The following is a 27,802-nucleotide window of genomic DNA, read 5'->3' as shown; positions in this document are numbered from 1 at the left end:
AAGAATCTGTCACTCTACCCAATTTCAGCCAATGATTGGATGACGTTAGCTGTCAGTCACGATCCAGAGGCGGGACTGGAGGCCATCCATCCGAGTCGTTGCGGGGAACTGTCCAATCAGTGCGCAGAGGGAGGGGAAGGGCGGGCTTCCGCAAGCTCGCAGGCTTTTCTTCCTCACCGACTGGGCTACTCCTGCTCCAGGCCCCGTGTTCTTTGCTCCAGGGACCCAGGTGACTGCGCTGCCGTGTTCTCGGGGATCTCGGGTGCCCAGAGGTTCCTCCAGAGGACGCCAGGTCACCAGAGAAGCCAAAAATGGTGAGTTCGCTGAAGGTAGGCGGTCAGCACCTGCCTTGGGGCCCGGTGGGCGGGCGAGCTGCTGAGTGGCTCGCGGAGTCGCCACTGTTGGGTGGCCCTGGAACCTGTCCCCTGGTTCCCTGGGTTTGGAAGGGTGGCTCAGGTCCCAGGTGTCCCCTTTGCTCCCTACCTGTGGCCTGCACTCACTTTTCACAACGTGTAGGAAGCAGGACCATAAATGCACCTTCCTTCTCCCAGTGGAGCTCCACCCAGTGGAGGTCCTCCAAATTGCAGGCGCCTCCTGCCCTCTAAAAGGCCACCTCCCCCCCACCTCCAGCTCAGCCAGACATTCTTCTTCCCACTCATTTCAAATAGACACCGCCTGCTAATTGTCATTATCGCTTAGTGAAATATTGGAAAGAATCAATCAATCTTCCTTCCCCCCTCCCTTCCCCCCTCCCCCCCTCCGTTTCCCCCTCCCCCCTCCCTTTCCCCCTCCCTTCCCCCCTTCCCCCCTCCCTTCCCCCCTCCCCCCCTCCCTTGCCCCCTCCCCCCCTCCCTTCCCCCCTCCCTTCCCCCCTTCCCCCCTCCCTTTCCCCCTTCCCCCCTCCCTTCCCCCCTTCCCCCCTCCCTTTCCCCTCCCTTCCTGCCTTCCCCTTGTGTTGGAATCTGGGCTGGCCTCCAATTTGTGATCCTCCTGCTTCAGCCTCCCGCTTAACTGGGGTTACAGGCCTGTGCCAATGTCCCTGGCAAGAAGAACACCTTTGAAAGCATTTGTTTTCTATTTGTGAATATTATCCTTGAGGGGAAAGAATGATCACTTCACACTTCCTTGTGTTTGGTCAGAATAACTGCTTTAAAGGGAATAAGGAGGTTGTTTGTAGATCCCAGGGATATGGAATTCTGGGCTACATCAACAGAGTATAAGTGCTCCTTTTTTCTGATAGTCCATTTTGTAGAGTCTCACCAGTCCTGTAGTTAGGTGAGCTCACAGGGTAATAATGATGTAGGGACAAAGGAGGCAAGGCACTGAAGAGAGCTGGAAACAGTTTTATCTGGCTGCAGCCAGTCTCAGAGGGCAATGCTTTTGCTGTAATCAATCCATGCATCCCCTGAACCCCGAGTTCAGGTGGTTTCAGAATTTTATACCCAGCATATAAGGGGAGGGGCTCAGAAGTTCACATTGTAATACTGGGACCCCCAAATAACTCTCAGACCACACAGTGTCATTCCAGTTAAGCCTTTGTTGCTGGCCAGTGGCAGACACTGTGCTCTGGAAAGAATGAGATGGTCAGAGTGGTGCCCCTGCCTTCAGTTGGCTCCATATTTAAGCACAAAAACCACAAAAGGGAAGTTTGGGGGTCCAGGCAACGTAAGCAAGCCTGAAAGTTGTGGTCAGTTAGTCTCCAGTTGGTCCCATAGATCACTCTGTGTTCTTGGGGGAATTTTCATGAACAAAAGAATCCAAACTGCCCCACTCATGAACTTTTTGAGTGCCATGGCTGAGTTCACCAAGTGAAGTCACCATAGTCAAGTTGTCACATCACACACATAAAAGCAGCTTTTTCTTTCTCTGTTCTGGCCAAGTTAACCCTTCAAGGACAGCACCTGAGGAGGGGAGAGCTTCTTCTTCCCTTTCTTTCCTCCCCCACCAGCTGTTACCATGGAGCCCATTTGGTGACTTGTCTGTGAAGCCCAGCTCAAGGCCAGAGGCCTTGTTTGCACATTTCTACAAACTACTATACTGGATACAAGTGTGTAAAAAACTAGTAACGGGGAGTCCAGCACCTGGAGTGCTGATTTCTTCCAGACTAGCAGCCCAGTAAAATAGGGCAACACAAAAATAGTTAGTTTATCTACACTGAACTTTTTTGTGGACACTCTTTTGTTGACAGTCCTAAAATTAGCCATGGTGAAGATTTCTGGAGAAACCCAGTTACAATTTTCCATGAAAAAAGGGGATGCCACTATACTAATGTCTGATTCCTTTACTGTCCTTCATCCCCAACTCTTTTTAGTATGATTTTCAGAAAGGGTGTGGCTATGGTGCCCAGCCTGGCCTGAAAATTGTGATCCTCCTGCCTCAGCTTCCCAATCTATTGGGTTTAAAGGCATCGACAACCCCAGCTACAGAAAATAGTTCATTTTAACCCAAATATTAATTATCATACTAAGGAACATGGATTCAAGTTACCCTGAATGATGTGTGTGACCCTCCCTGGGAGAGATTACATCACTTCTTTATTTCTTTCTTTCTTTCTTTTCTTTTCTTTTCTTTTCTTTTCTTTTCTTTTCTTTTCTTTTCTTTTCTTTTCTTTTCTTTTCTTTTCTTCCTTCCTTCCTTCCTTCCTTCCTTCCTTCCTTCCTTTCTTCTTTCTTCCTTTATTTTTAAATATACCAGGGATTGAACCCAGGGGCACTTAAACACTGAGCCACATTCCAAGTCCTTTTTATATTGTATTTTCAGACATGATCTCACTAAGTTCCTGATGGTCTCACTAAGCTGCTGAGTCTGGCTTTGAATTTAGCAATCCTCTTATCTTAGCCTCTCAAGCTGCTGGGATTACAGTTGTGTGCCACTGTGCCTGGCCTCCATGAACTTTTATAAAAGAAACTGTGTATCACTGCATTGGTAGGAACATCAGATTGGTGGGGTACAGAAAAAAAGTAAAGAAAATTTCTTCTGTATGTCTGTTATTGCATTCTGACCTTTGATAGATTTTGGAGACGTCTGGTCAGGTTAGTGATATATTCTGAGATGTTTTGAGATTGTGGTCTGATACAGAAATTAAGATGATTGGCTATTTAGGGGCTTAAGATAGCCAGAGATAATGTTTGCTCTCCATACAGAACCCTGCCTTTCCACCCTCATGGTGGTCTAGTTAGCCAAAGTCAAGTACTCTGAAGGTTCTTTGTAGATGCAAGTGTATAGAGAATTTGAGTTCACAGGTGTAAAAATCTTGTGCTTTTTCTTTTGTCTTCCTTAGGTGTAGGCACCATGTCAGATTTCTTGGGCAGAGGTTCCCTTTGGACACATCAAAGAGTCCCATGTCCTCAGCCACTGTCCTCTCCTGGAGCTGCCACAAAGTGCCCACAGCTGCCCTGTGCCTTGCAGGGTGAACAGAATTTCAGGCCCTGGGTCAGCTGCTCCCAGAGGACAGCCTGAGGTGTGGGGTGCAGGCTCTCAGGGAAGCTGCTGGGGGCCCTGGGCTGAGGAATCTCTTGGAAAAGGCCTCATCTAAACAGCTACTTCCTTGGGACCTTGTTTTCCCCAAGCTCTTTTCCCATTCCTTGGAGACAGGTGGACAGTTGGCCTGTGGATGCTGGTGCTGAGGGGCCAGGTCAGCAGTGACTCCTGCCCTTGAGGTCTCTCACGGTGTGAAGGAGCAAAACCTCTCCTAGAGCATAAGGACCACCCACCCCAGTGCAGTGCTGTGCAAACCTGGAAAGCCTCATAGACTGGAATCATGGTCCAGGTGCCTGGGAGGGTGATCCTGGATGCTTTCCATGAGCAAGACCAGGAGGAAGCATGTCTCAGCTGTCAGGGACCTTCCCTGCCCCTTGAACCTGACACATGTGTGCTCCCTCAGCACCAAAGCTTTCTGTGTATCACTTTGAAATGATGTGCTCACTTATCTGAGGCTCAGGTTTATTTATTCAGTGCCAAATGGGATGGAGTATTATTAAAGAGGCAATAGAGAGGTGGGTTAAAATCTACTTTTGTTGTTGTTGTTGTTAAAAATCCCAGCTTACTGCAGATACAGTGGTGCACACCTGTGATCGTTTCTGCTCCAGAGGCTGAGATAGGAGTGTTGCAAATTTGAGGACAGCCTTAGCAACTTAGCGAGGCCTTATGCAACCTGGTGAGACTGCGTCTCAAAGTAAAATATAAAAATGACTGCGGATGTGGCTCAGCAGTAAAATATCTCTGGGTTTAATCTCGGGGGCATCAAACAAAAAAGAAAAAAGAAAAAAAGAAAAAGAAAACATCTAATTACCTAATTTACCTTTTGCTACCCCTGAGTATGTGTAGAAAGTTTATAAGATTCAGATTTGTCTTTTCAGTGGTTTCAAATTGAAATCCCACCCTCTATTTTTAAATACCACGTAAGATACAGAGAAAGTCTGTCTTGCATTATTGCTGCAGAATTTGAGTCCAATTCTACAAAAATAGTGGTGGACAAATTTATGAATGTGATTTCATGAAAACTAGTATCTGTCCTTCACAAGGTGATGAATTTGACAAAGGACGACAGTTTTTCACCGTTGTTGTCTGAAATTGGCAGGTTCATGTTAACTGTGTGGTTTTTTGTTATCAGGAATGGAACCCAGAGGTGCTTAACCACCAGCCCCTTTTAGATTGTTTGTTTTGAGACAGAGTCTTGCTACATCATCTAGGGCCGCTGGGGTTACAGGTGTGCACCATCACACCAGTCTTCATTGTAATTTTTAAGGACAATTTTGGCAATGCCTTGAATACCCAACTGTAATCATTTAATTACTGAATATCAGTGAACGAGTAAATGACACCTGTTTTCTGCAAAGGAGAGATCCATGTGTCTAAATAAGGGTGCTGATCCCCTCACCATGTCACCTAATTCCTGTTCCCTATCAACTGCCTCCTCGTAGGGCCACCCCTTTGGGAGCTAGCCTTTTAGCTTATGAAACTTGGGAGTAACATAAATGCTCTTTCTATTCTCTCTGTCCTGTACAACATTTTCCCTGGTCTTAGATACAGTTTACTGTTTACAATTTTTTGAAAACTATTTTTTGTTGTTGCTGTTGTTGGACACAATACCTATTTATTCATTTTTATGTGGTGCTGAGGATCAACCCTAGGACCTCTCATGTGCTAGGTAAGCACTCCACTGCTGAGCCAGAATCCCAACCTTACTATTTCCATTTTTAGATGTAGTTTTTCTTCAGTTTACCTCCAAAATCCAACAAACCATGCCCTAAATTTCAGAGAATTTACTGAAATGCTCAGTGTTTTTTTCAGAGATTTAGATCATGGGAACAGTCAGTCTTCTTTGAGAAAGTGTGGTGTCTTTCCATTGATTTTGTTGTGTTTTTATGCCTCTAATTGTGTACCTTTTGTATTATAATCATTTTTATCTCTCATTACATGTATTTTACCAAGCTACTCTCCAGCCCAAGAGAATTAGTATTGTAGACTGTTGTTTATTTATTTGCTTCCTTATTGAGTGCTGGGAATTGATGCCATGGACATGCTCATGCTTAGTTATCTTCCAGAAAAAAATTTCAATTTGTGAGCAACCTTCTGGAGGTGAGCAGGTGTTTTACTGGAGTATAAACCTACAGGCAGTTGACCACTGAGCACATCCTCAGCCCTTCTTCTTATTGATTTTTTCTTTTCTTTTTTTTTATATAGTTGTAGATGGATAGAATACCTTTATTTTATTTATATTTCTGTGGTGCTGAGGATCATACCCAGTGCCTCACACATGTTAGCAAGTGGTCTGCCACTCAGCTACAGTCCCAGACCCCCTTTTTATTTTTGATAAAGACCAGTCTTACTAAATTTCTGAGTGTCTTGCTATATTGCTGAGACAGGCCTCAAACTTTTGCCATTTCCCTGCCTTGACCTCCCTAGTGGCTGAAATTATAGGTGCACACCACTACACCAGCAGTTGGAATGAGTTTTGAAGACTTATCATCCAATTTCTTTCGAGATGCAAATAGTATTGAAAATCAGTTTTCTTGCTTTTGTTCATACTTTTGAAATTTGTAACTATGACTCTTCCTCTTTGCTTTATTTTTGCATTATTATGAAAAATGTATTTAGCATATAATATTGTTTCTTATGTATACATTTTTAAAACTTCATGGCTTGATAGTTTATTTACTTCTTTATTAGATAAACTTTGTTTTTATGAGCAATTTTAGGCTTACATAGTTTATTAGTGTTCTCTAGAGGAAAAGTATCAAGAGGAAGTGTGATTATCAAAGGGGATTCATTAGATTGTCCTACTTGATCCGAAGGTGGATGTCCACAGTGGTCATCTGCATGCTGGAGAGCTTGAGAAGTAGTAGCTGCAGAGTCCTAGAGGCTGATTCTCTGAACAAGGGGGATCAATGGTGCTGCCTTAGTCCTGGAAACTCACTAGAGAATCACTGGCAGAGTCCACTTTGGGAGAGTGAAGAATTTTGTTCCACCCAAGACACCGTCATATTGGATGGTGCTGCCTAGCTTAAGATGGTTCTCCAGATTGGCTCACTACCCCATATGCCAATCATTTTTAGACACACCCAGAAGCTCATTCATCATTGGCATCCTTTTGCCAATCAAGGTGACAGTTAATCATGCCATTACACATAGTATCAAATTCCCCTTCTCTCCAGCTGATAGTCTCCACTGTTTTCAACATATTGAGTTGGTGTAGGGTGTTTGTTAGTTACTAAACCAGTGTTGAACATTTGATAAAGAGAATGGATGAAGCAACATTTAGGATAAGCCAAAGTTCATCCTTTACTTTAGGGTCCCTCTTTCTTGTGATGTGATTGTGTGTGTCACGTCGTATACAAGATAATGTCATACAGAAGAGTTTCACTGGTCTGGGAATCCAATGTTCCACCTGTTCATTACTCCTTCTCATTCCTTCCTCCCTCTCTGCTCCCTAAGTCCCTGGCACCCATCAGTTCTGCTAGTGCATATGATGTTGTCTTTTTCAGAATGTTCTTGACTGGGAATCTTGCTGCACTTGGCCATTTCAAACTGGCTTCTCTCACTTACCAGTCTGCCTTTAAGGGTGCTGTATGTTTCCAGGCTGCAGAGCTCATTCTCTGGGTGACGCTCTTTGGTGTGGTTAAACTTCAGCTTGTCCATTCAGTTTTGAAAGGTGCATCTTCCTTGCATCTAGCTTTGGGCAGTTCTGGATATGGCTGCTGTAGTCACTGCAGTGAGGGTTCCTGTGCCCATAATTTTCACATCATTTGCATAGACACCTGGAGTGTGATGACTCAATTGTACAGTTGTTTGCATTTATGATTAAAATTTGCATTTATAATTTTGAGCATCATTCATAGTCTTCTTTTTTATTTCATACTTTTCTTCATCTATTTAATTTGGATAATATGGTAACTTATGCCTCAGGAAGACTTAGGAGGTGTTAACTGAGCTTTTATGTTCTGGAAAAAAAGTAGAAACCTGGTGGCAGTTCTTATGTGTCTCATGGAAGCCTGTTTGAGATGTCAGAGCCTTGCCTTGCCTTTTTGGGAAGTAATTAGTTATTGAGTCTGTTTTCCTCAGCAGCTATGGGCTCATCTGTTTTGAATATTTCCCCTTGTGTGTAAGTTGTAGGAGATTGTCTCTCTCAAAGAAATGGTCCAGTTTCTGTAAGTTGTCTAATTTGTGTCAAGCACATTTATGATAATCTGAAGTCCCAATGCATTGTTAACGATGACACTTTTAAATCTGTTAGTAGGTTTTCGGTCTTTGTTGTTTTTTTCTTTTATATTATTGTATATTTTACACTTTTTATTTCTTTCTTTTTATGTGGCAGTGAGGATGGAACCCAGTTTCTCCCAAGCACTAGGCAAGCACTGTTCCACTGATCTACAACCCCAGTCTCTGTCCTCTGTATTCTTAGCCTTTTGTTAGTTAATCAGTGATGCTGATGTTCATGAAGAACTTGATTTTGCAGACTGCGGATTTCCTGATTGTGGTTTCATCAACACTTTCTCTGTTACCTACTGTTGAGAGCCACAGCCGAAGGGGCCCCAGCAAACCTTCAGACTTCCAGCTGATGATTGGCTCACAGCGGCCCCAGCAACTTCTAGCTGACTGGCTCCTCTGCGGTGATGCTCATTGGGATGTTTCCCCAAGCTTTCAGACTCTGGAGCTGCTCATTGGGGGACTTTTTTGGCTCCGCCCATGCAACCCAGCCAATCGGTCTCAAGAGCAGGAGGAGTGGGGGAGGTTGAGAGGCTTGTGGGAAGCCGGTGGTGGCAGTTGGGCTCTGAAGGTTTTTCCTGAGGAGATTTTTTGTTTGGCATGTGTGGTTCTAAAAATAAAGTTTGTTTCTTTTGACAAGTGGCTCCTGAATTGTGCCCAGCCAGACTGCGGCATTTGGGGGGCTGCTCGTGGAATGACTGAGGGTAAGTGATAAGGTAAACTGCTTGCCCCTGAGGGCAGGGTGAGAGGATGGGTAGCCATTTTAAGATTCTTCTTTTGTTTTGCTTCACTTTTGTTTTAAGTTGCCTGTCGCTGGAGATGAGTGAGACGGACGAAAAACCGCTCACATCTAAGGAAAAACGATTTACGTCTGAGGAACAGATAGGGAGAAAGGACGGATGCACATTTCAGGAGGATAGAAAGGGTATAATGATTTTTTGTTGTTCCATTTTTATTTCATTCTATCTCGGTTTTGTTTGGTGTCATCTAGTTGGGTTGTAGTATAGTAGAAATATGGGATCAGAAAGTAGTAAAAAACAAACCGAAAGAGTGTTAAGTAAATTGTTAGAGGAAGGATGCATCCCAGTAAAATCAAGAACAGTCTTGGCATACGTTGATACATTACAAAGATGTAGCCCATGGCTTTTTAAAGAGGAGTTGTTGAATATCTCAGAGTGGAACCATCCTGGTGAAGATTTAAAAAGAATAGAAAAGAAAAGCCCAGGGACTCTGCCAGTTGACACATTGCCATTGTGGATGTTCGTATCTTGTTTGCTTAGTCCAAAGGCCTCTTAAGCTAGTCAGAGAAAGAAAGTGTAAAGCAGAAAAAGCCATCAGGGGAAAGTTACAACAGGAGACTGCTACTAACATTTTTCTATCACTAGATGGAGTAAGTGTCCAACCAAGAGCACCACCTCTACGGGAGACTGCTATTAACACCTTTCTATCACCAGAGGATGTAAGTGACCAACCAACAAGGCCACCTCCATATGCTGGAAGGCCCCCAACCCCGCAGTAGATAGTTGGGATCCTGAGACCGGATCTCAAATATTAACATGCTCTGTATTTGAGGCAGGAGGGCAGCGAATTCACCATGCTTTAAATTTCAAAAAAATGAAGCAGCTAAAAGAGGCTGTAACAACCTATTTTCCTCAAGCACCCTTCAATGTAAGCTTGGTCGAATCAATTACCAACTTGAACATGACTCCAGCAGATTGGGCTAATATGTGTAAAGCTGTGCTAAATGGAGGACAATACCTGTTATGGAAGATTGCCAATGAGGAATTTTGGAAGGAGACGGCTAGGCAAAATGCAGCAGCTGGTTATCCTCAGAGAAATCTAGATATGTTGTTAGGAAAGGGACCTTCTGAGGATCAGCAGCAATAAATTGCATATGATCCTGGTGTATACGCACAAATTGCTGCAGATGCGGTTAGGGCATGGAAGACATTACATGGGCATGGAGGTTTAGCAAGGTCAATTATCTAAGGTAATACAAGTAGCTAATGAATCTTATGCTGAATTTGTAGGTAGACTTATTCAAACAGCTACCAGAGTTTTTGGGAATACAGAACAAGCAATGCCATTAATAAAACAACTGGCTTATGAGCAAGCAAATCATTGGTGCAGAGAAGTCATTAGACCATGGAAACATGAAGATTTAAACACATATATTAAATTATGTAGAGACATTAATGAACAAGGCCAAGTCATGGCAGCTGCAGTAAAACAGGCTTTAGATGCCAGGCCAAGAACATGCTACAATTGTGAACAAACAGGACATTTTAAAAGGAATTGCCCCATAGGAGGAGGGTTTAACAAAACTAGGTATATAAGGTGTAGAATTCCGGGTATTTGCCCACGATGATGTAGAGGGAAACATTGGGCTAATGAATGCCGTTCTCAAACCACCATAGAGGGTACTCCATTATCAAAAAATGAACCAGGATCTGGTGTTTATCCACGATATCATGGAGAAAGGCATCAGGCTCCATTGCCAAAAAATGGACAGGGGGGCCCAATGCTCCAGGGCCCAAAACCACAAATATAAGGAGCACTGGACAAACCCAGCAACCCCATCAGTGTAGTGCCCAGGACACATTGTCCATCAGATCCCTCATCAGACAAACCAGAGGGAGCGCAGGGTTGGACATCTGCGCCTCCACCAGATCAGTACTAACTCCAGAGATGGGAGTTCAAATCATTCCCACAGGGGTAAAAGGACCTCTTCCCAAGGAACAGTAGGCTTATTATTGGGACACAGCTCTTCTACTCTAAAAGGATTATCTTATCTTATGATAAGTCCTGGGGTAATTGATCCCGATTATGAAGGTGAAATAAAAATTATAGCCAGTTCTCCAAAGGGTATATCAGTAATTTCACCAGGAGATTGAATAGCACAGTTACTAATAATACCAAGCCTACATGATAAATTTTCCAGTCATACTGTAGAAAGAGGTTCCAAGGGATTAGGCTCCACAGGTGTAGATTGGGCTATGCTTTCTTTAAATTTAGATTCTCCCCCCATGCTAAAACTAAATATCCAAGGACATGAATTTAATGGGCTACTGGATACAGGTGCAGACCTTAGCATTATCTCTCATCAAGAATGGCCAAAACATTGGCCATTACAACAGGCCACTCAAACGCTTCTAGGCCTAGGAGTGGTGACTAATCCCCATAGAAGTGCAATGGTATTCGATTGGAAGGATCCTGAAGGATGTGAAGGAACTATACAGCCATGTGTATTGGATCATCTTCCCGTAAATTTATGGGGACGAGATGTCCTAGATCAATTAGGTTTGACATTAACAAATAACATCAACCAAAATGCACCCACTATTATGACTAGAGAAGGTTTTAGGAAAGGATAAAGATTAGAAAAACAAGAACAAGGTATAGCAGCACCAATACAAATAGATCAAGGAATGGACACACATGGGTTGGATTTTCAGAAAGGGCCACTGAGACAATAAAAATTACTTGGAAATCAGAAAGACCAGTATGGGTTCCTCAGTGGCCCCTGAGTAAAGAAAAGATACAAACAGCCCGTGACCTGGTCAAACAGCAATTAGTGGAAGGACATATATAACCTTCTGTATCTCCCCATAATACTTTCATTTTTGTCATCAAAAAGAAATCTGGTAAATGGAGATTATTGCAAGATTTAAGAGCCATTAATAATGAGACCGTTATTATGGAACCTGCTCAATCTGGGATTCCTCAATTGTCTGCTTTGCCAAAAACTTGGTCTGTTTTAGTTATAGATATTAAAGATTTTTTTTTTAATTTCAATTCATCTTGAGTATAGTCCACGTTTTGCATTTACTATCCCTGCACTGAATCATGAAGGTCCTGATTAGAGATATGAGTGGAAAGTACTCCCTCAAGGGATGGCTAACAGCCCAACTATGTGTCAAATTTATGTTAACAAAGTAATCCAGCCACTTAGAAATCAAAATCCTGAACTACAAATATTTCACTATATGGATGATGTATTATTAGGACACAAAGATATAAACACATTGCTAGAATGTTATGCCACACTCACAAACTTATTAAAAATTATAATCTAGAGATTGCAATAGATAAAGTACAATTAAATTTTCCAATTAATTATTTAGGAGTTCTATTATCCTCAACCATGGTCCGTCCACCAAAAATTCAAATACGAGTAGATCAACTCAAATCACTTAACGACTTTCAAAAGTTATTAGGAGACATAAATTAGATAACGCCTTATCTAGGTATACCAACAGGAGAGTTGGGACCTTTATTTGATATCCTAAAAGGTCCATCAGATCCAAATTCACCCCGAATGTTAATGCCTGAAGCAAGAAAGGCATTAAAAATCATGGAAACATATATGGAAAATATGCATTTGGATAGAATTGATATAAGTTTGCCTTTATTATTTATTGTACTACCAACATAATATATTCCTACAGGAGTATTTTGACAAGAAGGTCCATTATTATGGATACATTTATCTTATTCTCCTAACACTATTCTTACTAGGTATCCTGAGGCTGTAGGACCATTAATACTCAAAGGAAAAAAAGCAGCAAAGGGAGTGTTTGGAATTTCTCCCAATAAAATGATTACTCCATATACTATGAATCAAATTGATGAGTTAGCTAATGAGTTAAATACTTGGGCAATAATCATGTGCAAATCTAATGTTTCATTTGATAACCACTTATCATCTAATCCTTTATTGTCTTTTTGGTCATCGCATCTTGTAATTTTTCCAAAAATGACAAGAAAAACACCTATCATGAATGCTCCAAATATATTCAGTGATGGGTCAAATAATGGTACAGCAGCAATAGTTACACCTGATCAAACTTTTACATTTTTAGTACCCAAACAATCAGCTCAAAAGATAGAGCTTAATGCAGTATTACAAGCTTTAGTGATGTTTAAAGATTCTGTATTTAATTTATTTTCCGATAGTCAGTATATAGTTAATGCTATAGTATCCCTTGAAGATGCTGGTAGGATTTTCCCTTCCTCTACTGTTTTCTCTTTGCTTTCCACTATACAAAGAAGGAATTGGGAAGGGGTATATATTCCCCAAAGATAAAGTTAAAATAACCCTTTTTACTCTAAACTTTTTAAATTTGGATTCATCAGGGCTTAGTGCTACAGAAAGGCATATGTGTCCAAAAAGTGTACATAAGCCCAAGGTACTTTGGAAGGATATTCTAACAGGACAATGGAAAGGTCCTGAGCCAGTAATTGTCTGGAGTCGGGGGGTCTGTTTAAGTGTTTCCATAGGGAGAACAGCAGCTGATTTGGATTCCAGAGAGATTAACTAAGGTGATTTCTTTTTTTTCTTTTTTTTTTTTTGGGTTAGAGACAGAATTTTTTAATATTTATTTTTCAGTTCTCAGCGGACATAACATCTTTTGTTTTTGTGTATGGTGCTGAGGATCGAACTCGGGCCGCACGCATGCCAGGCGAGTGTGCTACTGCTTGAGCCACATCCCCAGCCCTAACTAAAGCGATTTCTACAGACCAAAAAGAAGATGATTTGGCTCAAATCCATAACAGCTGATACCCAGAACTCCAGTTTGGCTACCCTTACATCTGCGACAGAACCAGGATGCTCTTTTCAATATCTATTTTATTATTGCCCTTTCCCACATCATGAAGTTCTATTTTGTTTTTTGAGCTCATACAGACCTAGGTTAATGTTTTGCTGATCAGTTTTATTTTTTGACTATAGAGTTTTTAAACATTGCAATGGAGATTTCACCTGTAAAAAGTTATAAGGCCTTTACCATTGTGTGTTGTGTGCACACTTGTGTTTTATGTTGTATGTTTGTATGTATGTCCATATATCATGTATGATGAGCGCTCATGAAAAAATGGATCCAAATATTTTTTTCACGTGATTTAAATGGTTTATTTTAAATTGGGTAAACAACTGTTGAGGATTGTTTTAATATGTGAACAAAAAAGGAGGTTAACAAATCTGTTTGTTTACTTTCACCTTTCCTTTTCATTACATTTAATTATTCTTTTCAGGATAATGTAAATTGTTAAGAAAATTGTTTTCTTTTAGTGCCTTCTGGAATGTTACATAATTTTTTCTTTAGCCATTATTGCCAGAATTCCTATTTTCATCCCAGTGCCAGTGAAGACAAAGATAAAACCAATCTACAGCTTCTGCAATAGCCATCACTGAACTGCTTGCAGAACTTGCCTGGACTATGTATCACTTGTATGCATTGTGAACTCACCTGTATGCATTGTGAACTATCTTTTGGTGTAGTGACTTGTGGTAGCGTTGGGGTATTTTTGCTGATGATGTCATCGGTGGTACAAGTTTTCCAAAAGGAGCCGTCAATTGGCTTGGTGTATCTTCCTCCCTTCTGTTTGTCATGATCGTTCAGCTAAAATTTGGGGGCGAACAGAGGTGAGGCAAGAACCTCACCCCTCTGCTGGTACAAAGACCTATCCACAGGTGTGGCTGTATACTGGACCAGTAGTCAGTGACGGGTAAGATCCAATTGCAATGGTACCAACCTAAGATAAAGGGTAAGGACCATATGTACTATTGGACAATCTAAGGCAGGCACGGTCCCTAAGCCACATGCTTGTTGTTTAAACAGAGAGGGGGAGATGTTGAGAGCCCCAGCAGAAGGGGCCCCAGCAAACTTTCAGACTGCCAGCTGATGATTGGCTCACAGCAGCCCCAGCAACTTCTAGCTGATTGGCTCCTCTGCGGTGATGCTCATTGGGCTGTTTCCCCACCTTTTCAGACTACGTAGCTGCTCATTGGGGGACATTTTCGGCTCCACCCATGCGACCCAGCCAATCAGCCTCAAGAGCAGGAGGAGTGGGGGAGGTTGAGAGGCTTGTGGGAAGCCGGTGGTGGGAGTTGGGCTCTGAGGGTTTTTCCTGAGGAGCTGTGTGGTGCTGTGTGTGGTTCTAAAAATAAAGTTCATTTCTTTTGACAAGTGGCTCCTGAATTGTGCCCAGCCAGACTGCGGCAACCTACCTGTGGTTAATTTAGGTTTACCTTGCTCTTCTTTCTCTGGTTTTCTGAAGCAGCAGTTTCATTGGTTGCTTTTAGCTCTTCTTTGAGCATACATGGGATTTCACTGGTGGTGCACTTGTAGGGGTGTGGTTTATATCCTGTGGAGTGTTGCTGTGACCCTGAGACCTCAGTGTGCTTCCCGTTTGGTTGAAGGTCCATGAAGCCCTCCTGTCTGCATCATTGTCCTGACAGAGTTGGGCTGATGTCTCTGAGGGTAATTGTGGGTTCTACATTGTTTAGGGTGGTTCTGTATGGTTTCAGTCCTTGAGTATGCCTCTGTGTAAGTGGCACGGACATTTTCTTTGTCTGTTCCATCACTGTGCAGACATCATAGCATGCTTCCAGATGTGAATGGTGGCCTCTTTCACACGCAGACTGGGACAGTTCAGAATTCTGGGCTACAAACTTGTTGCTTTACCACACTCTGGAAGAGCTTCTGCTTTAGGTTTGTTTGCACCACCATTGCTACAGGCAGGATGAATCTCTTTCACAACAGACAATCATTGCAAATGTGGCCCACCCTTGATCAAAATGTCCTTGAGCAGAACATTGGTATGTGTCTCATGACTGTATATTATGGTAGTGAACCTGCTGCTGTTAAAAGAGTTTGACAATCATTGGACATTCATTATTGCTGTGAGACTTAGAAAAGTAGTGCCTGCTGTTTATTAAGAAGATTGTTTTGAGAGTTATAAAACTTTGTAAGGACAAGGTGACTTTTTTTTTTTTTAAAGAGAGAGAAGAGAATATTTTTTAATATTTATTTTTTAGTATTCGGCAGACACAACATCTTTGTTTGTATGTGGTGCTGAGGATTGAATCCGGGCCGCACGCATGCCAGGCGAGCGCGCTACCGCTTTTGCCACATCTCCAGCCCATGGTGACATTTGTAGGTCATTGAGTTCTTTCTTTTTTTTTTTTTTTCATTTTTTTAATTGGTTGTTCAAAACATTACAAAGCTCTTGACATATCGTATTTCATACATTAGATTCAAGTGGGTTATGAACTCCCATTTTTATCCCAATTACAGATTGCAGAATCACATCGGTTACACATCCACGTTTGTACATGATGCCATATTAGTGACTGCTGTATTCTGCTACCTTTCCTGTCCTCTACTATCCCCCCTCCCATTTCCTCCCATCTTCTCTCTCTACCTTATCTACTACAATTCATTTCTCTCCTTGTTTTTTTTCCCATTCCCCTCACAACCTCTTATATGTAATTTTGTATAACAATGAGGGTCTCCTTCCATTTCCATGCAATTTCCCTTTTCTCTCCCTTTCCCTCCCACCTCATGTTTCTGTTTAATGTTAGTCTTTTCCTCCTGCTCTTCCTCCCTGCTCTGTTCTTAGTTTCTCTCTTTATATCTCTTTATATCAAAGACATTTGGCATTTGTTTTTCAGGGATTGGCTAGCTTCACTTCACATAATCTGCTCTAATGCCATCCATTTCCCTGCAAATTCCATGATTTTCTCATTTTTTAGTGCTGCGTAATACTCCATTGTGTCTAAATGCCACATTTTTTTTTTATCCATTCATCTATTGAAGGGCCTCTGGGTTGGTTCCAAAGTCTAGCTATTGTGAATTGTGCTGCTATGAACATCTATGTGGCAGTATCCCTATAGTATGCTCTTTTAAGGTCTTCAGGGAATAGTCCAAGAAGGGCAATAGCTGGGTCAAATGGTGGTTCCATTCCCAGCTTTCCCAGGAATCTCCATACAGCTTTCCAAATTGGCTGCACCAATTTGCAGTCCCACCAGCAATGAACAAGTGTACCCCTTTCCCCACATCCTCGCCAGCACTTTTTGTTGTTTGACTTCATAATGGCTGCCAATCTTACTGGAGTGAGATGGTATCTTACGGTGGTTTTGATTTGAATTTCTCTGACTGCTCGAGATGGTGAGCATTTTTTCATGTACTTGTTGATTGATTGTATGTCCTCCTCTGAGAAGTGTCTTTTCAGGACTTTTGCCCATTTGTTGATTGGGTTATTTTTGTTGTTGTTGTTGTTGTTTTAAGAGAGAGAGAGAGAGAGAGAGAGAGAGAGAGGGGGGGGGGAGTTTTAATATTTATTTATTTTAGTTCTCGGCGGACACAACATTTTTGTTTTGTATGTGGTGCTGAGGATCGAACCCGGACCGCGTTCATGCCAGGCGAGCGTGCTACCACTTGAGCCACACCCCCTGCCCTTATTTGTTTTCTTATTGTTAATTTTTTTCCCAGCACCATTTGTTGAAGATGCTATCCTTCCTCCATTGCATGGTTTTAGCCTCTTTATCAAATATAAGATAGTTGTAATTTTGTGGATTGGTCTCTGTGTCCTCTATTCTGTACCATTCATCCACCTGCCTGTTTTGGTACCAGTACCATGCTGTTTTTGTTACTATTGCTCTTTAGTATAGTTCGAACTCTGGTATCGCTATACCGCCTGACTCACACTTTCTGCTTAGAATTGCTTTTGGTATTCTGGGTCTTTTGTTTTTCCATATGAATTTCATGATTGCTTTATCTATTTCTACAAGCAATGCCATTGGGATTTTGATTGGCATTGCATTGAACCTATAGAGAACTTTGGGTAATATTGCCATTTTGATGATGTTAGTTCTTCATATCCATGAACAGGGTATATTGTTCCATCTTCTAAAGTCTTCTATTTCTCTCTTTAGGGTTCTGTAGTTTTCATTGTATAAATCTTTCACCTCTTTTGTTAGGTTGATTCCCAAGTATTTTTTTTTTTGAGGATATTGTGAATGGGGTGATTGTCCTAATTTCCATTTCAGAAGATTTGGTGCTGATATACAGGAATGCCTTTGATTTATGCGTGTTGATTTTATATCCTGCCACGTTGCTGAATTCATTTATTAACTCTAGTAGTTTGTTTGTAGACCCTTTTGGGTCTGTTAGATACAGTATCATTTCATCTGCAGTAGTGATAATTTAAGTTCTTGTTTTCCTATTTTTATGCCTTTAATTTCTTTCATCTGTCTAATTGCTCTGGCCAGTGTTTTGAGAACTATATTGAATAGAAGTGGTGATAGAGGGCATCCCTGTCTTGTTCCAGATTTTAGAGGGAATGCCTTCAGTTTTTCTCCATTCCGAATACTGCTAGCCTGAGGTTTAGCATATATAGCTTTTATGATGTTGAGGTAAGATCCTGTTATCCCTAGTTTTTCTAGTATTTTGAACATAAAGGGATGTTGTACTTTTTCGAATGCTTTTTCTGCATCTATCGAGAAGAACATGTGGTTCTTATCTTTAAGTGTATTGATGTGGTGAATAACATTTATTGATTTCCGTATATTGACCCAGCCTTGCATCCCAGGGATGAATCCTACTTGATCATGGTGCACTATTTTTTTTGATATGCTTTTGTATTCGATTCGCCAGGATTTTATTGAGGATTTTTACATCTATGTTCATTAGAGATATTGGTCTGTAATTTTCTTTCTTTGAAGTATCTTTGTCTGGTTTCAGTATCAGGGTGATGTTGGTCTCATACAATGAATTTGGAAGATCTCCTTCTTTTTCTGTTTTTTTGAAATAACTTGAAAAGTTTTGGTATTAATTCTTCTTTGAAGGTTTTGTAAAACTTTGCTGTATATCCTTGTGTTCCAGGGCTTTTCTCTGTTGGTAGTCTTTTGATGGCTTCTTCTATTTCCTCCTTTGTCATTGGTCTGTTCAAATTGTGTGTATCTTCCTGACTCCATCTGGGCAAATCATATGACTTAAGAAATTTATCGATATCTTCACTATCTTCTATTTTATTGGAACATAGGGTTTCAAAATAATTTCTAATTATCTTCTGTATTTCTGTAGTATCTGTTGTGATATTGCCTTTTTCATCCCATATGTTGGTAATTTGAGTTCTCTCTCTTCTCTTCGTTAGCATGGCTAAGGGTCTGTTGATCTTATTTATTTTTTCAAAGAACCAACTTTTAGTTTTATCAATTTTTTCAATGTTTTCTTTGTTTCAATTTTGTTGATTTCCGTTCTGATTTTAATTATTTCTTGCCTTCTGCTACATTTGCTGTTGTTTTGCTCTTCCTTTTCTAGGGTTTTGAGATGAAGTGTGAGTTCATTTATTTGTTGGTTTTTTCTTTTTTTGAGGAATGACCTCCAGGCAATGAATTTCCCTCTTAAAACTGCTTTCATTGTGTCCAATAGATTCCAGTATGTTGTGTCTGTATTGTCGTTTATCTCTAAGAATTTTTTGATTTCCTTCTTTATGTCCTCTGTAACCCATTGATCATTCAGTAACATATTGTTCATTTTCCAGGTGATGCAGTATTTTTCCTTCCTTCTTTTATCATTGATTTCCAGTTTCATTCCATTATGATCAGATAAGATGCATGATATTATCTCAACCCCTTTACACTTACTAAGAGTAGCCCTATGGCATAATATATGGTCTATCTTTGAGAAGGATCCATGTGCTGCTGAGAATAATATATATCCACTTGATGATGGTTGATATATTCTATATATTTCAGTTAAGTCTAGGTTATTAATTGTGTTATTGAGTTCTACACTTTCTTTATTCAGCTTTTGTCTGGTGGATCTGTCCAACAGAGAGAGCGGTGTGTTGAAGTCACCGATAATTATTGTGTTTTGGTCTGTTTGACTCTTGAACTTGAGGAGAGTTTGTTTTATGAACGTTTGGTGCATACGTATTGATAATTGTTATGTCTTGTTGGTGGATGGTTCCCTTTAACAGTATATAGTGGCCTTCTTTATCCCTTTTGATTAAGTTCGGTTTCAAGTTGATTTTATTAGATATGAGTGTGGCTACTCCTGCTTGCTTCCGAGGACCATGTGAATGGTATGATTTTTCCCAGCCTTTCACTTTCAACCTGTGTATGTCTTTTCCTATCATATGAGTCTCCTGAAGGCAGCATATTTTTGGATTCGTTTTTTTAATCCAGGTTACTAGCCTTTGTCTCTTGATTGGTGAATTTAAGCCCTTAACGTTTAAGGTTACTATTGATATATTGTTTGTACTTCCAGACATGCTTATTTATGTATTTATTTTAATATGGCTCGTTTTTCCTTTTTGGTTATATTTTTTGTTGTTCTTTTTACTGGGTTACCTCCCAATGTTAGTTTTAGGTGCTGTTTTTCAATTCCTCTTCTTGTAGTGTTTTGCTCAGAATGCCTTGCAGTGCTGGTTTTCTGGCTGCGAATTCTTTTAACTTTTGTTTATCGTGAAATATTTTAATTTCATTGTCAAATCTGAAGCTTAATTTTGCTGGATACAGTATTTTTAGTTGGAATCCATTATTTTTCAGTGTTTGAAATATGTTGTTTCAGGATCTTGTTGCTTTCAACGTCTGTGATGAGAAATCAGCCGTTAACCTAATTGGTTTACCCTGAATGTAATCTTCCTTCTTTCTCTTGTAGCTTTTAATATTCTCTCCTTGTTCTGTAAGTTGGATATCTTCATAATTATGTGTCTTGGAGTTGGTCTATTAGGGTTTTGTATGTTTGGGGTCCTGTAGGCTTCCAGGATTTGGCAATCCATTCCATCTTTCATATCTGGGAAGTTTTCTAGGATTTTTTCATTCAATAGATTGTTCATTCCTTTGGTTTGAATATGTATACCTTCTCCTATCCTGATGTCTCTCAAGTTTTTTTCTTTTTTATAACATCCCATATTTCTTGGATAGATTGCTGGTGATTTTTTAGCATCCTTTCTGTGTTGAGTATATTCTTCTGAAGTTGATACACTTTATCTTCATTATCTGATGTTCTGACTTCTATTTGATCTAGTCTATTTGTAATATTCTCGTTTGAGTTTTTAATTTGGTTTATGGTTTCCTACATTTCTAGGATTACTGTTTGATTTTTTTTAAAATCTCTATCTGCTGGTATAGGACATTCTTTGCCATTTGAATTTGCCTATTTAATTCATTTTCAAAGTATACTTTCATTGTTTGGGCTTGCTATCAAAAGTCTTCTCTAAGATTGCATTCCATCTGAGTAAGGTATGCCTTGAGTTCTTTCTCTGTCCATTTTTCTGAAGCCTCTAGGTTCTCCTGTGAATTTAAGCTTTCCTGCATTGTTTGTAATCCTTTTTTCCTTTGTTTTTTCATGGTGCTCACGTTGCTTTCCAACTCTGTTTGAATGCTTTGTTTCTGTTTTCTTCTTTAAATTTGTTTTGGTTTTCATAGTTCCAATATATCTCCTTTGTGTTGGGAGACAATGTTTAGAGATGTTGGGTTTAATTGTGCTTTATGGTAAATTCATTAGTTTCATTAGAGGTCTACAGAATTTGATGGCATGTATAAAATTGAGGTTTGAACTTGGGATTTTATGATGAGATTGGGCGCTTTGATGGTATTGAGGTTAGTATGTTAGCTTCTTTGGGGGGTTGCTCAAATGCAGGCGGATATTAACAAGAGAATAGACAGGAGTACTTGGGGGTAGTTAAGGGCTTAGTCGGACTATGGACTGTTTCGTAGTATTCATTTATTTTCATTTAGTAAGTTGTACGTAATCTGGGTGGTCGTGCTTAAGAGGAAAGATGGGGAAAAAGTAAGGAAACAAACCAAGAAAGAGAGAGGGAGAGAGGAAAGAAAGAGAAAAGAATAGAAAAGGAAAGGAAATGATAATAAAAAATAATAAAATGCAGTAAAATAGAAATTACATTTAAAAAAATAATAGTATAATTGTAGAAAAGAAAAAAAATAAAATTAAAAAAAATTAAAAGAAAAAGGGACACTGTTAGGCTTCTATATTCTTCGCTTCTAATAGGTGGTGCTGTGCCTTCTGGGCCAAGATTTTGTCCTCCGGCTATAGGAAACAGTCCGTGTGAGGCCGCTACTTCCTCCCCCCACTGGTGTCTCTCAAAACCTGTTAGCTTAGGTTAATTCCTGGTTTCTAGTCCCCTGGCTTCTCCTGTCAGCCAGGTCTATCCCCGTGTGGTATCACTCGGCAGTTCAAACTACACTCTGTGCCTGCAATTTCCTGGACGTGGAGTGCGGCTTTTGGGAACCGGTACCTTATTGTTTTGATTTCCTCCGATAGCCCCTCCTCCTAGAGCTGGCGAAACAGGTTTTGTTTTTGCCGCTGGTGGGAGGGAGGAGTTGGGGGTCAGGTGCCTTTGCCTTTCCCCCACACCGCTACTCAGATTCACTCTGTTAATCACGCCCCCGGAAAGCTGGGGAGAGATTTTATGTGATTTCCCCGCTGTATGGAAAATGGTTTTAATGTCACAGACCTGTTCTATCACTGAATGAGATGTGATCAGTCGAAAATTGGCAATGGTGACGTCAGCTCTCCAAAATGGTGGCCGCTGGCTTTCTCGGTGGTCTGACCGGTGTGGAGGACAGGACTGGACCGCTTCCTTCCCCTGTCTGAAACCCAGAATTCAGAACTGAGCACAGTGAGGGCACAGCCGGAAGGCGCCCACAGAATCAGCAGCGCCGTATCTCTGCGTTGCTAGCTTGCCGTTTCCTGGCCAGCGCCGCAGTCTCTAGCAGTGGGGCAAGTCGTTGAATAAGCAGCTTGAATCTCCAGGCGGACAAATCGCTCGCCGTTGAGCCCCAGTTACCGATCCTCGGGCGATGGAAATCCTTCCTCTAGGTTTTGGTGCACCCCAATTTTGCTGGAAATTCCTAACGAGATAGCTTTTGGCCATTCTAACTCATCATTCACCCGCACAGTGATGCAGTACACGGGGGTGATGCACTCCATCCGCCGCCATCTTCCAAGTCCTCATTGAGTTATTTCTAAGACATGTGCCATCATTCCACTTACCCCATTCTGCTTTGACAGTAACCACAAGAAACTATCAAATTGTTGTGTTTATTAATAAATAAATTAAATTAATCAGATAGAGAACTCATGTTTGTTTTGGTCATTTAATAGTAAGCTAGTTCACTAAATTTGTTCTGGAGTAAAGCACCTGCAAACTTCTAGTTGTTCTTAGTGTAATCACACAGAATGAGCTCAATCTCCAGTTAACACATTGTGACCACCTGTGTGAAATGTTGTCTATGAAGGAATCTCCTTAGTGACCCCATGCCCAGAGGGTGGGAGTGGGGGCTGGTTCTAGGCATTTCTTTAAGTATGGAACAATAGACTTTCAGAGGAAACAAGACATCAGTAAATACCATGTTGCCTATATTAACCTTGTAGGTACAGGGAGCCACTGTAGTTGGCAGAATCTCTCTCAAATGCTTAGTTTCATGATTCCTGCATTTTTCTACTCATCACCTTTCTTTTCTAAAGATAAGTACTATGAGAAGTGCTTATATTAGCTCTGTACCACACAGGACATTTCTAGGACATGTAATAGAGGTGAAACCATTAAAGGAGTTAGGAGTGATCTGGGAGCCTGTCTTACTTCCTGTGAACTCACCAAAGGAAGGATATAAATCACTATGATGTTTGCCTTCTGAGTAGCCAATTTCTAGTGTTGGAATGGGTGTAAGAAATTGAGTGCAGTAAAGATTTGATGGACCAAATCATGGAATTAATCAGGAGGCCAGGGAATCATGTGAACATCATGCATGTTGAGTGCAGATTTCACATGCTGTCATTCTCTCCTGGCCTCCACTATACATTTGTGGGATATTTTAGATCTCAGTGACCTTTGAGGACGTGGCTGTGAACTTCACCAAGGAGGAGTGGGCTTTTCTGGATGCTTCCCAGAAGAACCTTTACAGAGATGTGATGCTGGAAGTCCTCAGAAACCTGGCTTCTATAGGTAATAATGTTGGTTTTAAAATTAATCAAATCGAGAAGTCATGTTTATTTTGGTCATTTATGTAGAAGGTGAAAAGGAAATCAGTTGGTGAATTATTGAAGCATAAATGGCACCTACAATTCGGCAAAGCATTTCTAGCTCCTAAGTATTCATAAAGATTGTTATGTTGTCTCATTTTAGGAAACAAGTGGGAAGACAAGACCACTGAAGATCAGATTGAAAACTCTGGAAGCAACCTAAGGTAACTCTACTCACAAGAGGAATTCGTGAGGGAATCTGAGAACTGTCATATAATTTTTAAAGCAAACCAACCGAAGAAGTATGCATAATTTGAAATGTATTTATTTTTATAATATTTTTTTTTACCAGAAATATATACTTATCTGTAACAGGTATTCAGTCTTTTTAAAGTATTTGACATGCAAAAAGGACTATGAAATTGCATATGTGAATATGACTATGTGAATAATAGCCAAAGAGAAGCTGTGTTGCAAAGGATTGTTTCCTTTCAATCTCTTTATTTTCAGGCAACTTTAACAAGTCAGAAAATCTAGCCTTTACATGATGTTGGTAGAAATGTAAAGACCTATATATAAATAGAAAACTGTGAATGAGTTAGGTATCAATGATGTGTTGGTCACTTCTTCAAAGAAGTCCTATGGTAAACTTCAAACTTCCCCACAGAATAGTGTGGGGAAACCTTCAAGTCGATTCCAATTCTTAATCAAACAAAGAAAAATTTTAATAGAGTAAATCCATATGACTTCATTATGTTTGCAAAAGATTTCATATGTCCTTCTTTCCTTCATAGGCACATCACATCTCACTCTGGACACAAATACTATAAGCATGAAGAATGTGAAGAGAAGCCATGTGCATTTAAACAATATAGGAAATCTCTGGTTTCTCTCAAAAGTGTTCACACACAAATGTTACAAACTGGAGATAGACCACATGAAAGTACAGTATGTGGGAAAGTCATCAGTTGTTCCAATGACATTCAAAGACATGAAGAAACTCATACTGGGGGGCAACCCTATGAATGTCAACAATGTGGTGAAGCCTCTTCTTCTCTCCCAGGTGTTCAAAGACACATGATAACACACAGTGGAGGTAAACCTTTTCAATGTGAGGTGCGTGGGCAAGCCTTTCATTTCTCCTCTTTATTTAGAAGACATGAAAGAACTCATTCTGGAGAGAAACTCTATGAATGTAAACAAGATGGTCGAACCTTTATTTCACAGACAAGTCTTCAAAAGCACAGGATCACACACACAGGGAGTGCACATTTCAAATGTAAGGTATGTGGGAAAGACTTTGCTTATCCCAGATTACTTAGAATACATCAGAAAACACATACTGGAGAGAAGCCCTATGAATGCAAACAATGTGGAAAAGCCTTTGCTACATCCTCTGACCTTAAGAGACATGGAATAACACACACTGGAGAGAAGCCCTATAAATGTCAACAATGTGGAAAAGCCTTTGGTAGATCTGGTGACCTTCGCACACATGGAAGAACTCATACTGGAGAAAAGCCCTATGTATGTAAGCAGTGTGGAAAAGCCTTTGCTAGATCTTTTGACCTTCGCATACATGGAAGAACTCATACTGGAGAGAAGCCCTATGTATGTAAGCAGTGTGGCAAAGCCTTTGCTACATCCCGTCAGCTTCATACACATGGAAGAATACATACTGGAGAGAAGCCCTATGTATGTAAGCAGTGTGGAAAAGCCTTTGCTAGATCTTTTGACCTTCGCATACATGGAAGAACACATACAGGAGAGAAGCCTTATGAATGTAAGCAGTGTGGAAAAGCCTTTGCTAGTTCTAGTTACCTTCAGATTCATGGAAGAACACACACTGGAGAGAAGCCCTATGAATGTAAGCAGTGTGGAAAAGCCTTTGCTAGTTCTAGTCACCTTCAGATTCATGGAAGAACACACACTGGAGAGAAGCCCTATGAATGTAAGCAGTGTGGAAAAGCCTTTGCTAGTTCTAGTCACCTTCAGATTCATGGAAGAACACATACTAGAAAGAAACCCTTTGGATGTCAACAATGTGGAAAAACATTTGCTTCATCCCGTCATCTTCGCATACATGGAAGAATGCATACTGGAGAAAAGCCCTATGAATGTGAACAATGTGGAAAAGCCTTTACTGTTGCCTATTACCTTCAGATACATAAACGAACTCATACTGGAGAGAGGCCCTATGATTGTAAGCAGTGTGGCAAAGCCTTTGCTAGATCTGGTGACCTTCACATACATGAAAGAACTCATAGTGGAGAGAAGCCCTATGTATGTAAGCAGTGTGGGAAATCCTTTGCTACATCCCGTCAGCTTCATAAACATGGAAGAACACATACTGGAGAGAAGCCCTATGAATGCAAACAATGTGGAAAAGCCTTTGCTATGTCCCATCAGCTTAACAGACATGGAAGAACACACACTGGAGAGAAGCCCTATAAATGTAAGCAGTGTGGCAAAGCCTTCACTCGGTCCCCTTACCTTCACTCACATGAACAAACTCATACTGGAGAGAAGCCCTAAGAATGTAAGCAGTGTGGAAAAGCCTTTGCTAGATCCAGTGACCTTCACAGACACGGAAGAATGTATACTGGAGAAAAGCCCAATGAATGTCAACAATGTGGAGAAGCCTTTGCCACATCTTGTCAGCTTCACAGATGTGAAAGAACACATACTGCATAGAAATCGTATGCATGAAAAGAATTGGTAAACTCTTCTGTTATTACTGTTTCACTCATATACATGGAGGACGTTTACTGGAGAAAAATCCTTTGAATGTGAAATATGGTAAATCAATATTTCATGTCATCCTCAAAGACAAGAGAGGCTCACACTGCTGAAAATGTGTGTGTGTATGTGTGTGTGTGTGTGTGTGTGTGTGTGTATGTGCGAGATAGAGATCAATCAATCAATCAATCCACTGGGGATTTAGTCTGGCGGTGCTCTACTACTGAGCTACATTCCAGTTCCTTTTTACTTTTTATTTTGAGACCGGGACTTGCTGAGTTTCTTAGGGTCTTCCTAAGAAGCTGAGGCTAGCCTCCAACATTGAATCTTCAGAATCAGCCTCTCGGGTCTCAGGAATTAAAGGCATACACCACCATCATCCAACTGTGAGTAATATCACAAATCATTCCATTTTCCCTGTTGCCTTCAAAGCCATTTCACTCACATTGAAAAACAAACCCTCTGAATTTGGGGGATTTGCTACATTCTGTCAGCTTCATTTCCTTTCTTATATATGAAAACACTCATGCAGAGAAGCCCTGTGAATGTGAGAAATGTGGGAAATCTTCTAGTTTTCTCATTTTTTTCCTAAGGACTGGGAATATTGTTTTGGAATAAAAAGAATAAATCCTATGCAAGTAAGAAATATAAAGGGTTTAGCTGTTCTAGTTTTGTTCTAGTTTTGTTCAGTTGTATGAAAGGACTCATACTGTAGAAAATGCTGAGGATAAGCCATGTGGGGCAGTATTCAGCTTTGAGAGTTTTCTCCAAAGGCACAAAAGAATTCACATCTGTGAAAATCCTTTTTCTATCTTTAAAAATTGCAGTAACACTTTCAACTTTCCAGGTCCCTTTGAACAGCATTTAAGAAATCACACTGGAGAAAAGCCCTTTATGCAGAAATGTGGTGAGAACTTTGCTTGTTTCAGATCCATTTGAACTTGTTCAGACTTGAGAAAAATTTTATTTTATTTCATTTTATTTATTTATTTTGAGATAACCACTGTAGGTGTGTGAAAATGGTGTGTGCCTTCATTTCTTTTTTTTTCTTTCTTTTTTTAAATGTATTCAGAGGTAACAAAACTGCACCCTGGGTTGGAGGGGAGAATTGCATCAGCATGAAGATTTGAAAGCAACATGTTTCTCTGGGTTAAATCTCTCATTGTTAGATTCCATTTTCCCGTATTTTAAGTCTTTTGTGTCTAATGTTTCATTACATATTGTGTATGTTAGTTTAGGCCTCTCCACTCCAGCCTTTGGTACAGATTGGTGAAATGGCTCTTCTGAACTTCTTTCCTCTCTTTCTTTGTTCAGATTTCACCCAGGAGTGCTCTAGCACTGAGTTTCTCCACAGTCCTTTTAATTGTTATTTTTTGAGAGGGGATGAGTCTGGCAGCTGGGACCATAGGGATGTGTCTGTGTACCCTGCAGCTGGCCTCTTCCTTTTCCTTTATTCCTTATTGATCTGGTGATGACTCTGGGACCACCACTCTTGTCACTTGTGCTTGTTCTAAGGCTCATGTATTGTGCTGTATGTAGGCACATTAAAGAAAATTATAAAACAATGTCATTTGTGTATA

General features: G+C 40.6%; 1 protein-coding gene across 3 annotated transcripts; it reads left to right on the top strand.

The window, feature by feature from the left end:
• Window positions 1–23,432: 23,432 nt before the first annotated feature.
• On the top strand, window positions 23,433–26,276 carry LOC144250596 (uncharacterized). 3 transcript variants are annotated; one of them, XM_077793491.1, is made up of 4 exons: window positions 23,433–23,466; window positions 23,647–23,707; window positions 24,473–24,579; window positions 24,664–26,276. In XM_077793491.1, the coding sequence occupies exons 1-4, from the start codon at window positions 23,433–23,435 to the stop codon at window positions 26,016–26,018; spliced, it is 1,557 nt and encodes a 518-aa protein (XP_077649617.1). In that variant the 3' UTR covers window positions 26,019–26,276. The 3 variants fall into 3 exon arrangements, with proteins under 3 accessions (XP_077649617.1, XP_077649619.1, XP_077649618.1); XM_077793493.1 differs by lacking the exon at window positions 24,473–24,579 and having other exon boundaries at window positions 24,806–26,276; XM_077793492.1 differs by lacking the exon at window positions 24,473–24,579 and having other exon boundaries at window positions 24,641–26,276.
• The last annotated feature ends 1,526 nt before the right edge of the window (window positions 26,277–27,802 follow it).

The sequence above is a fragment of the Urocitellus parryii genome, chromosome 16 (assembly GCF_045843805.1).
Source record: "Urocitellus parryii isolate mUroPar1 chromosome 16, mUroPar1.hap1, whole genome shotgun sequence".
Classification (NCBI taxonomy): domain Eukaryota; kingdom Metazoa; phylum Chordata; class Mammalia; order Rodentia; family Sciuridae; genus Urocitellus; species Urocitellus parryii.
Note: the sequence above shows the minus strand (reverse complement) of the source record. Positions and strands in the feature narration are given on the sequence as shown.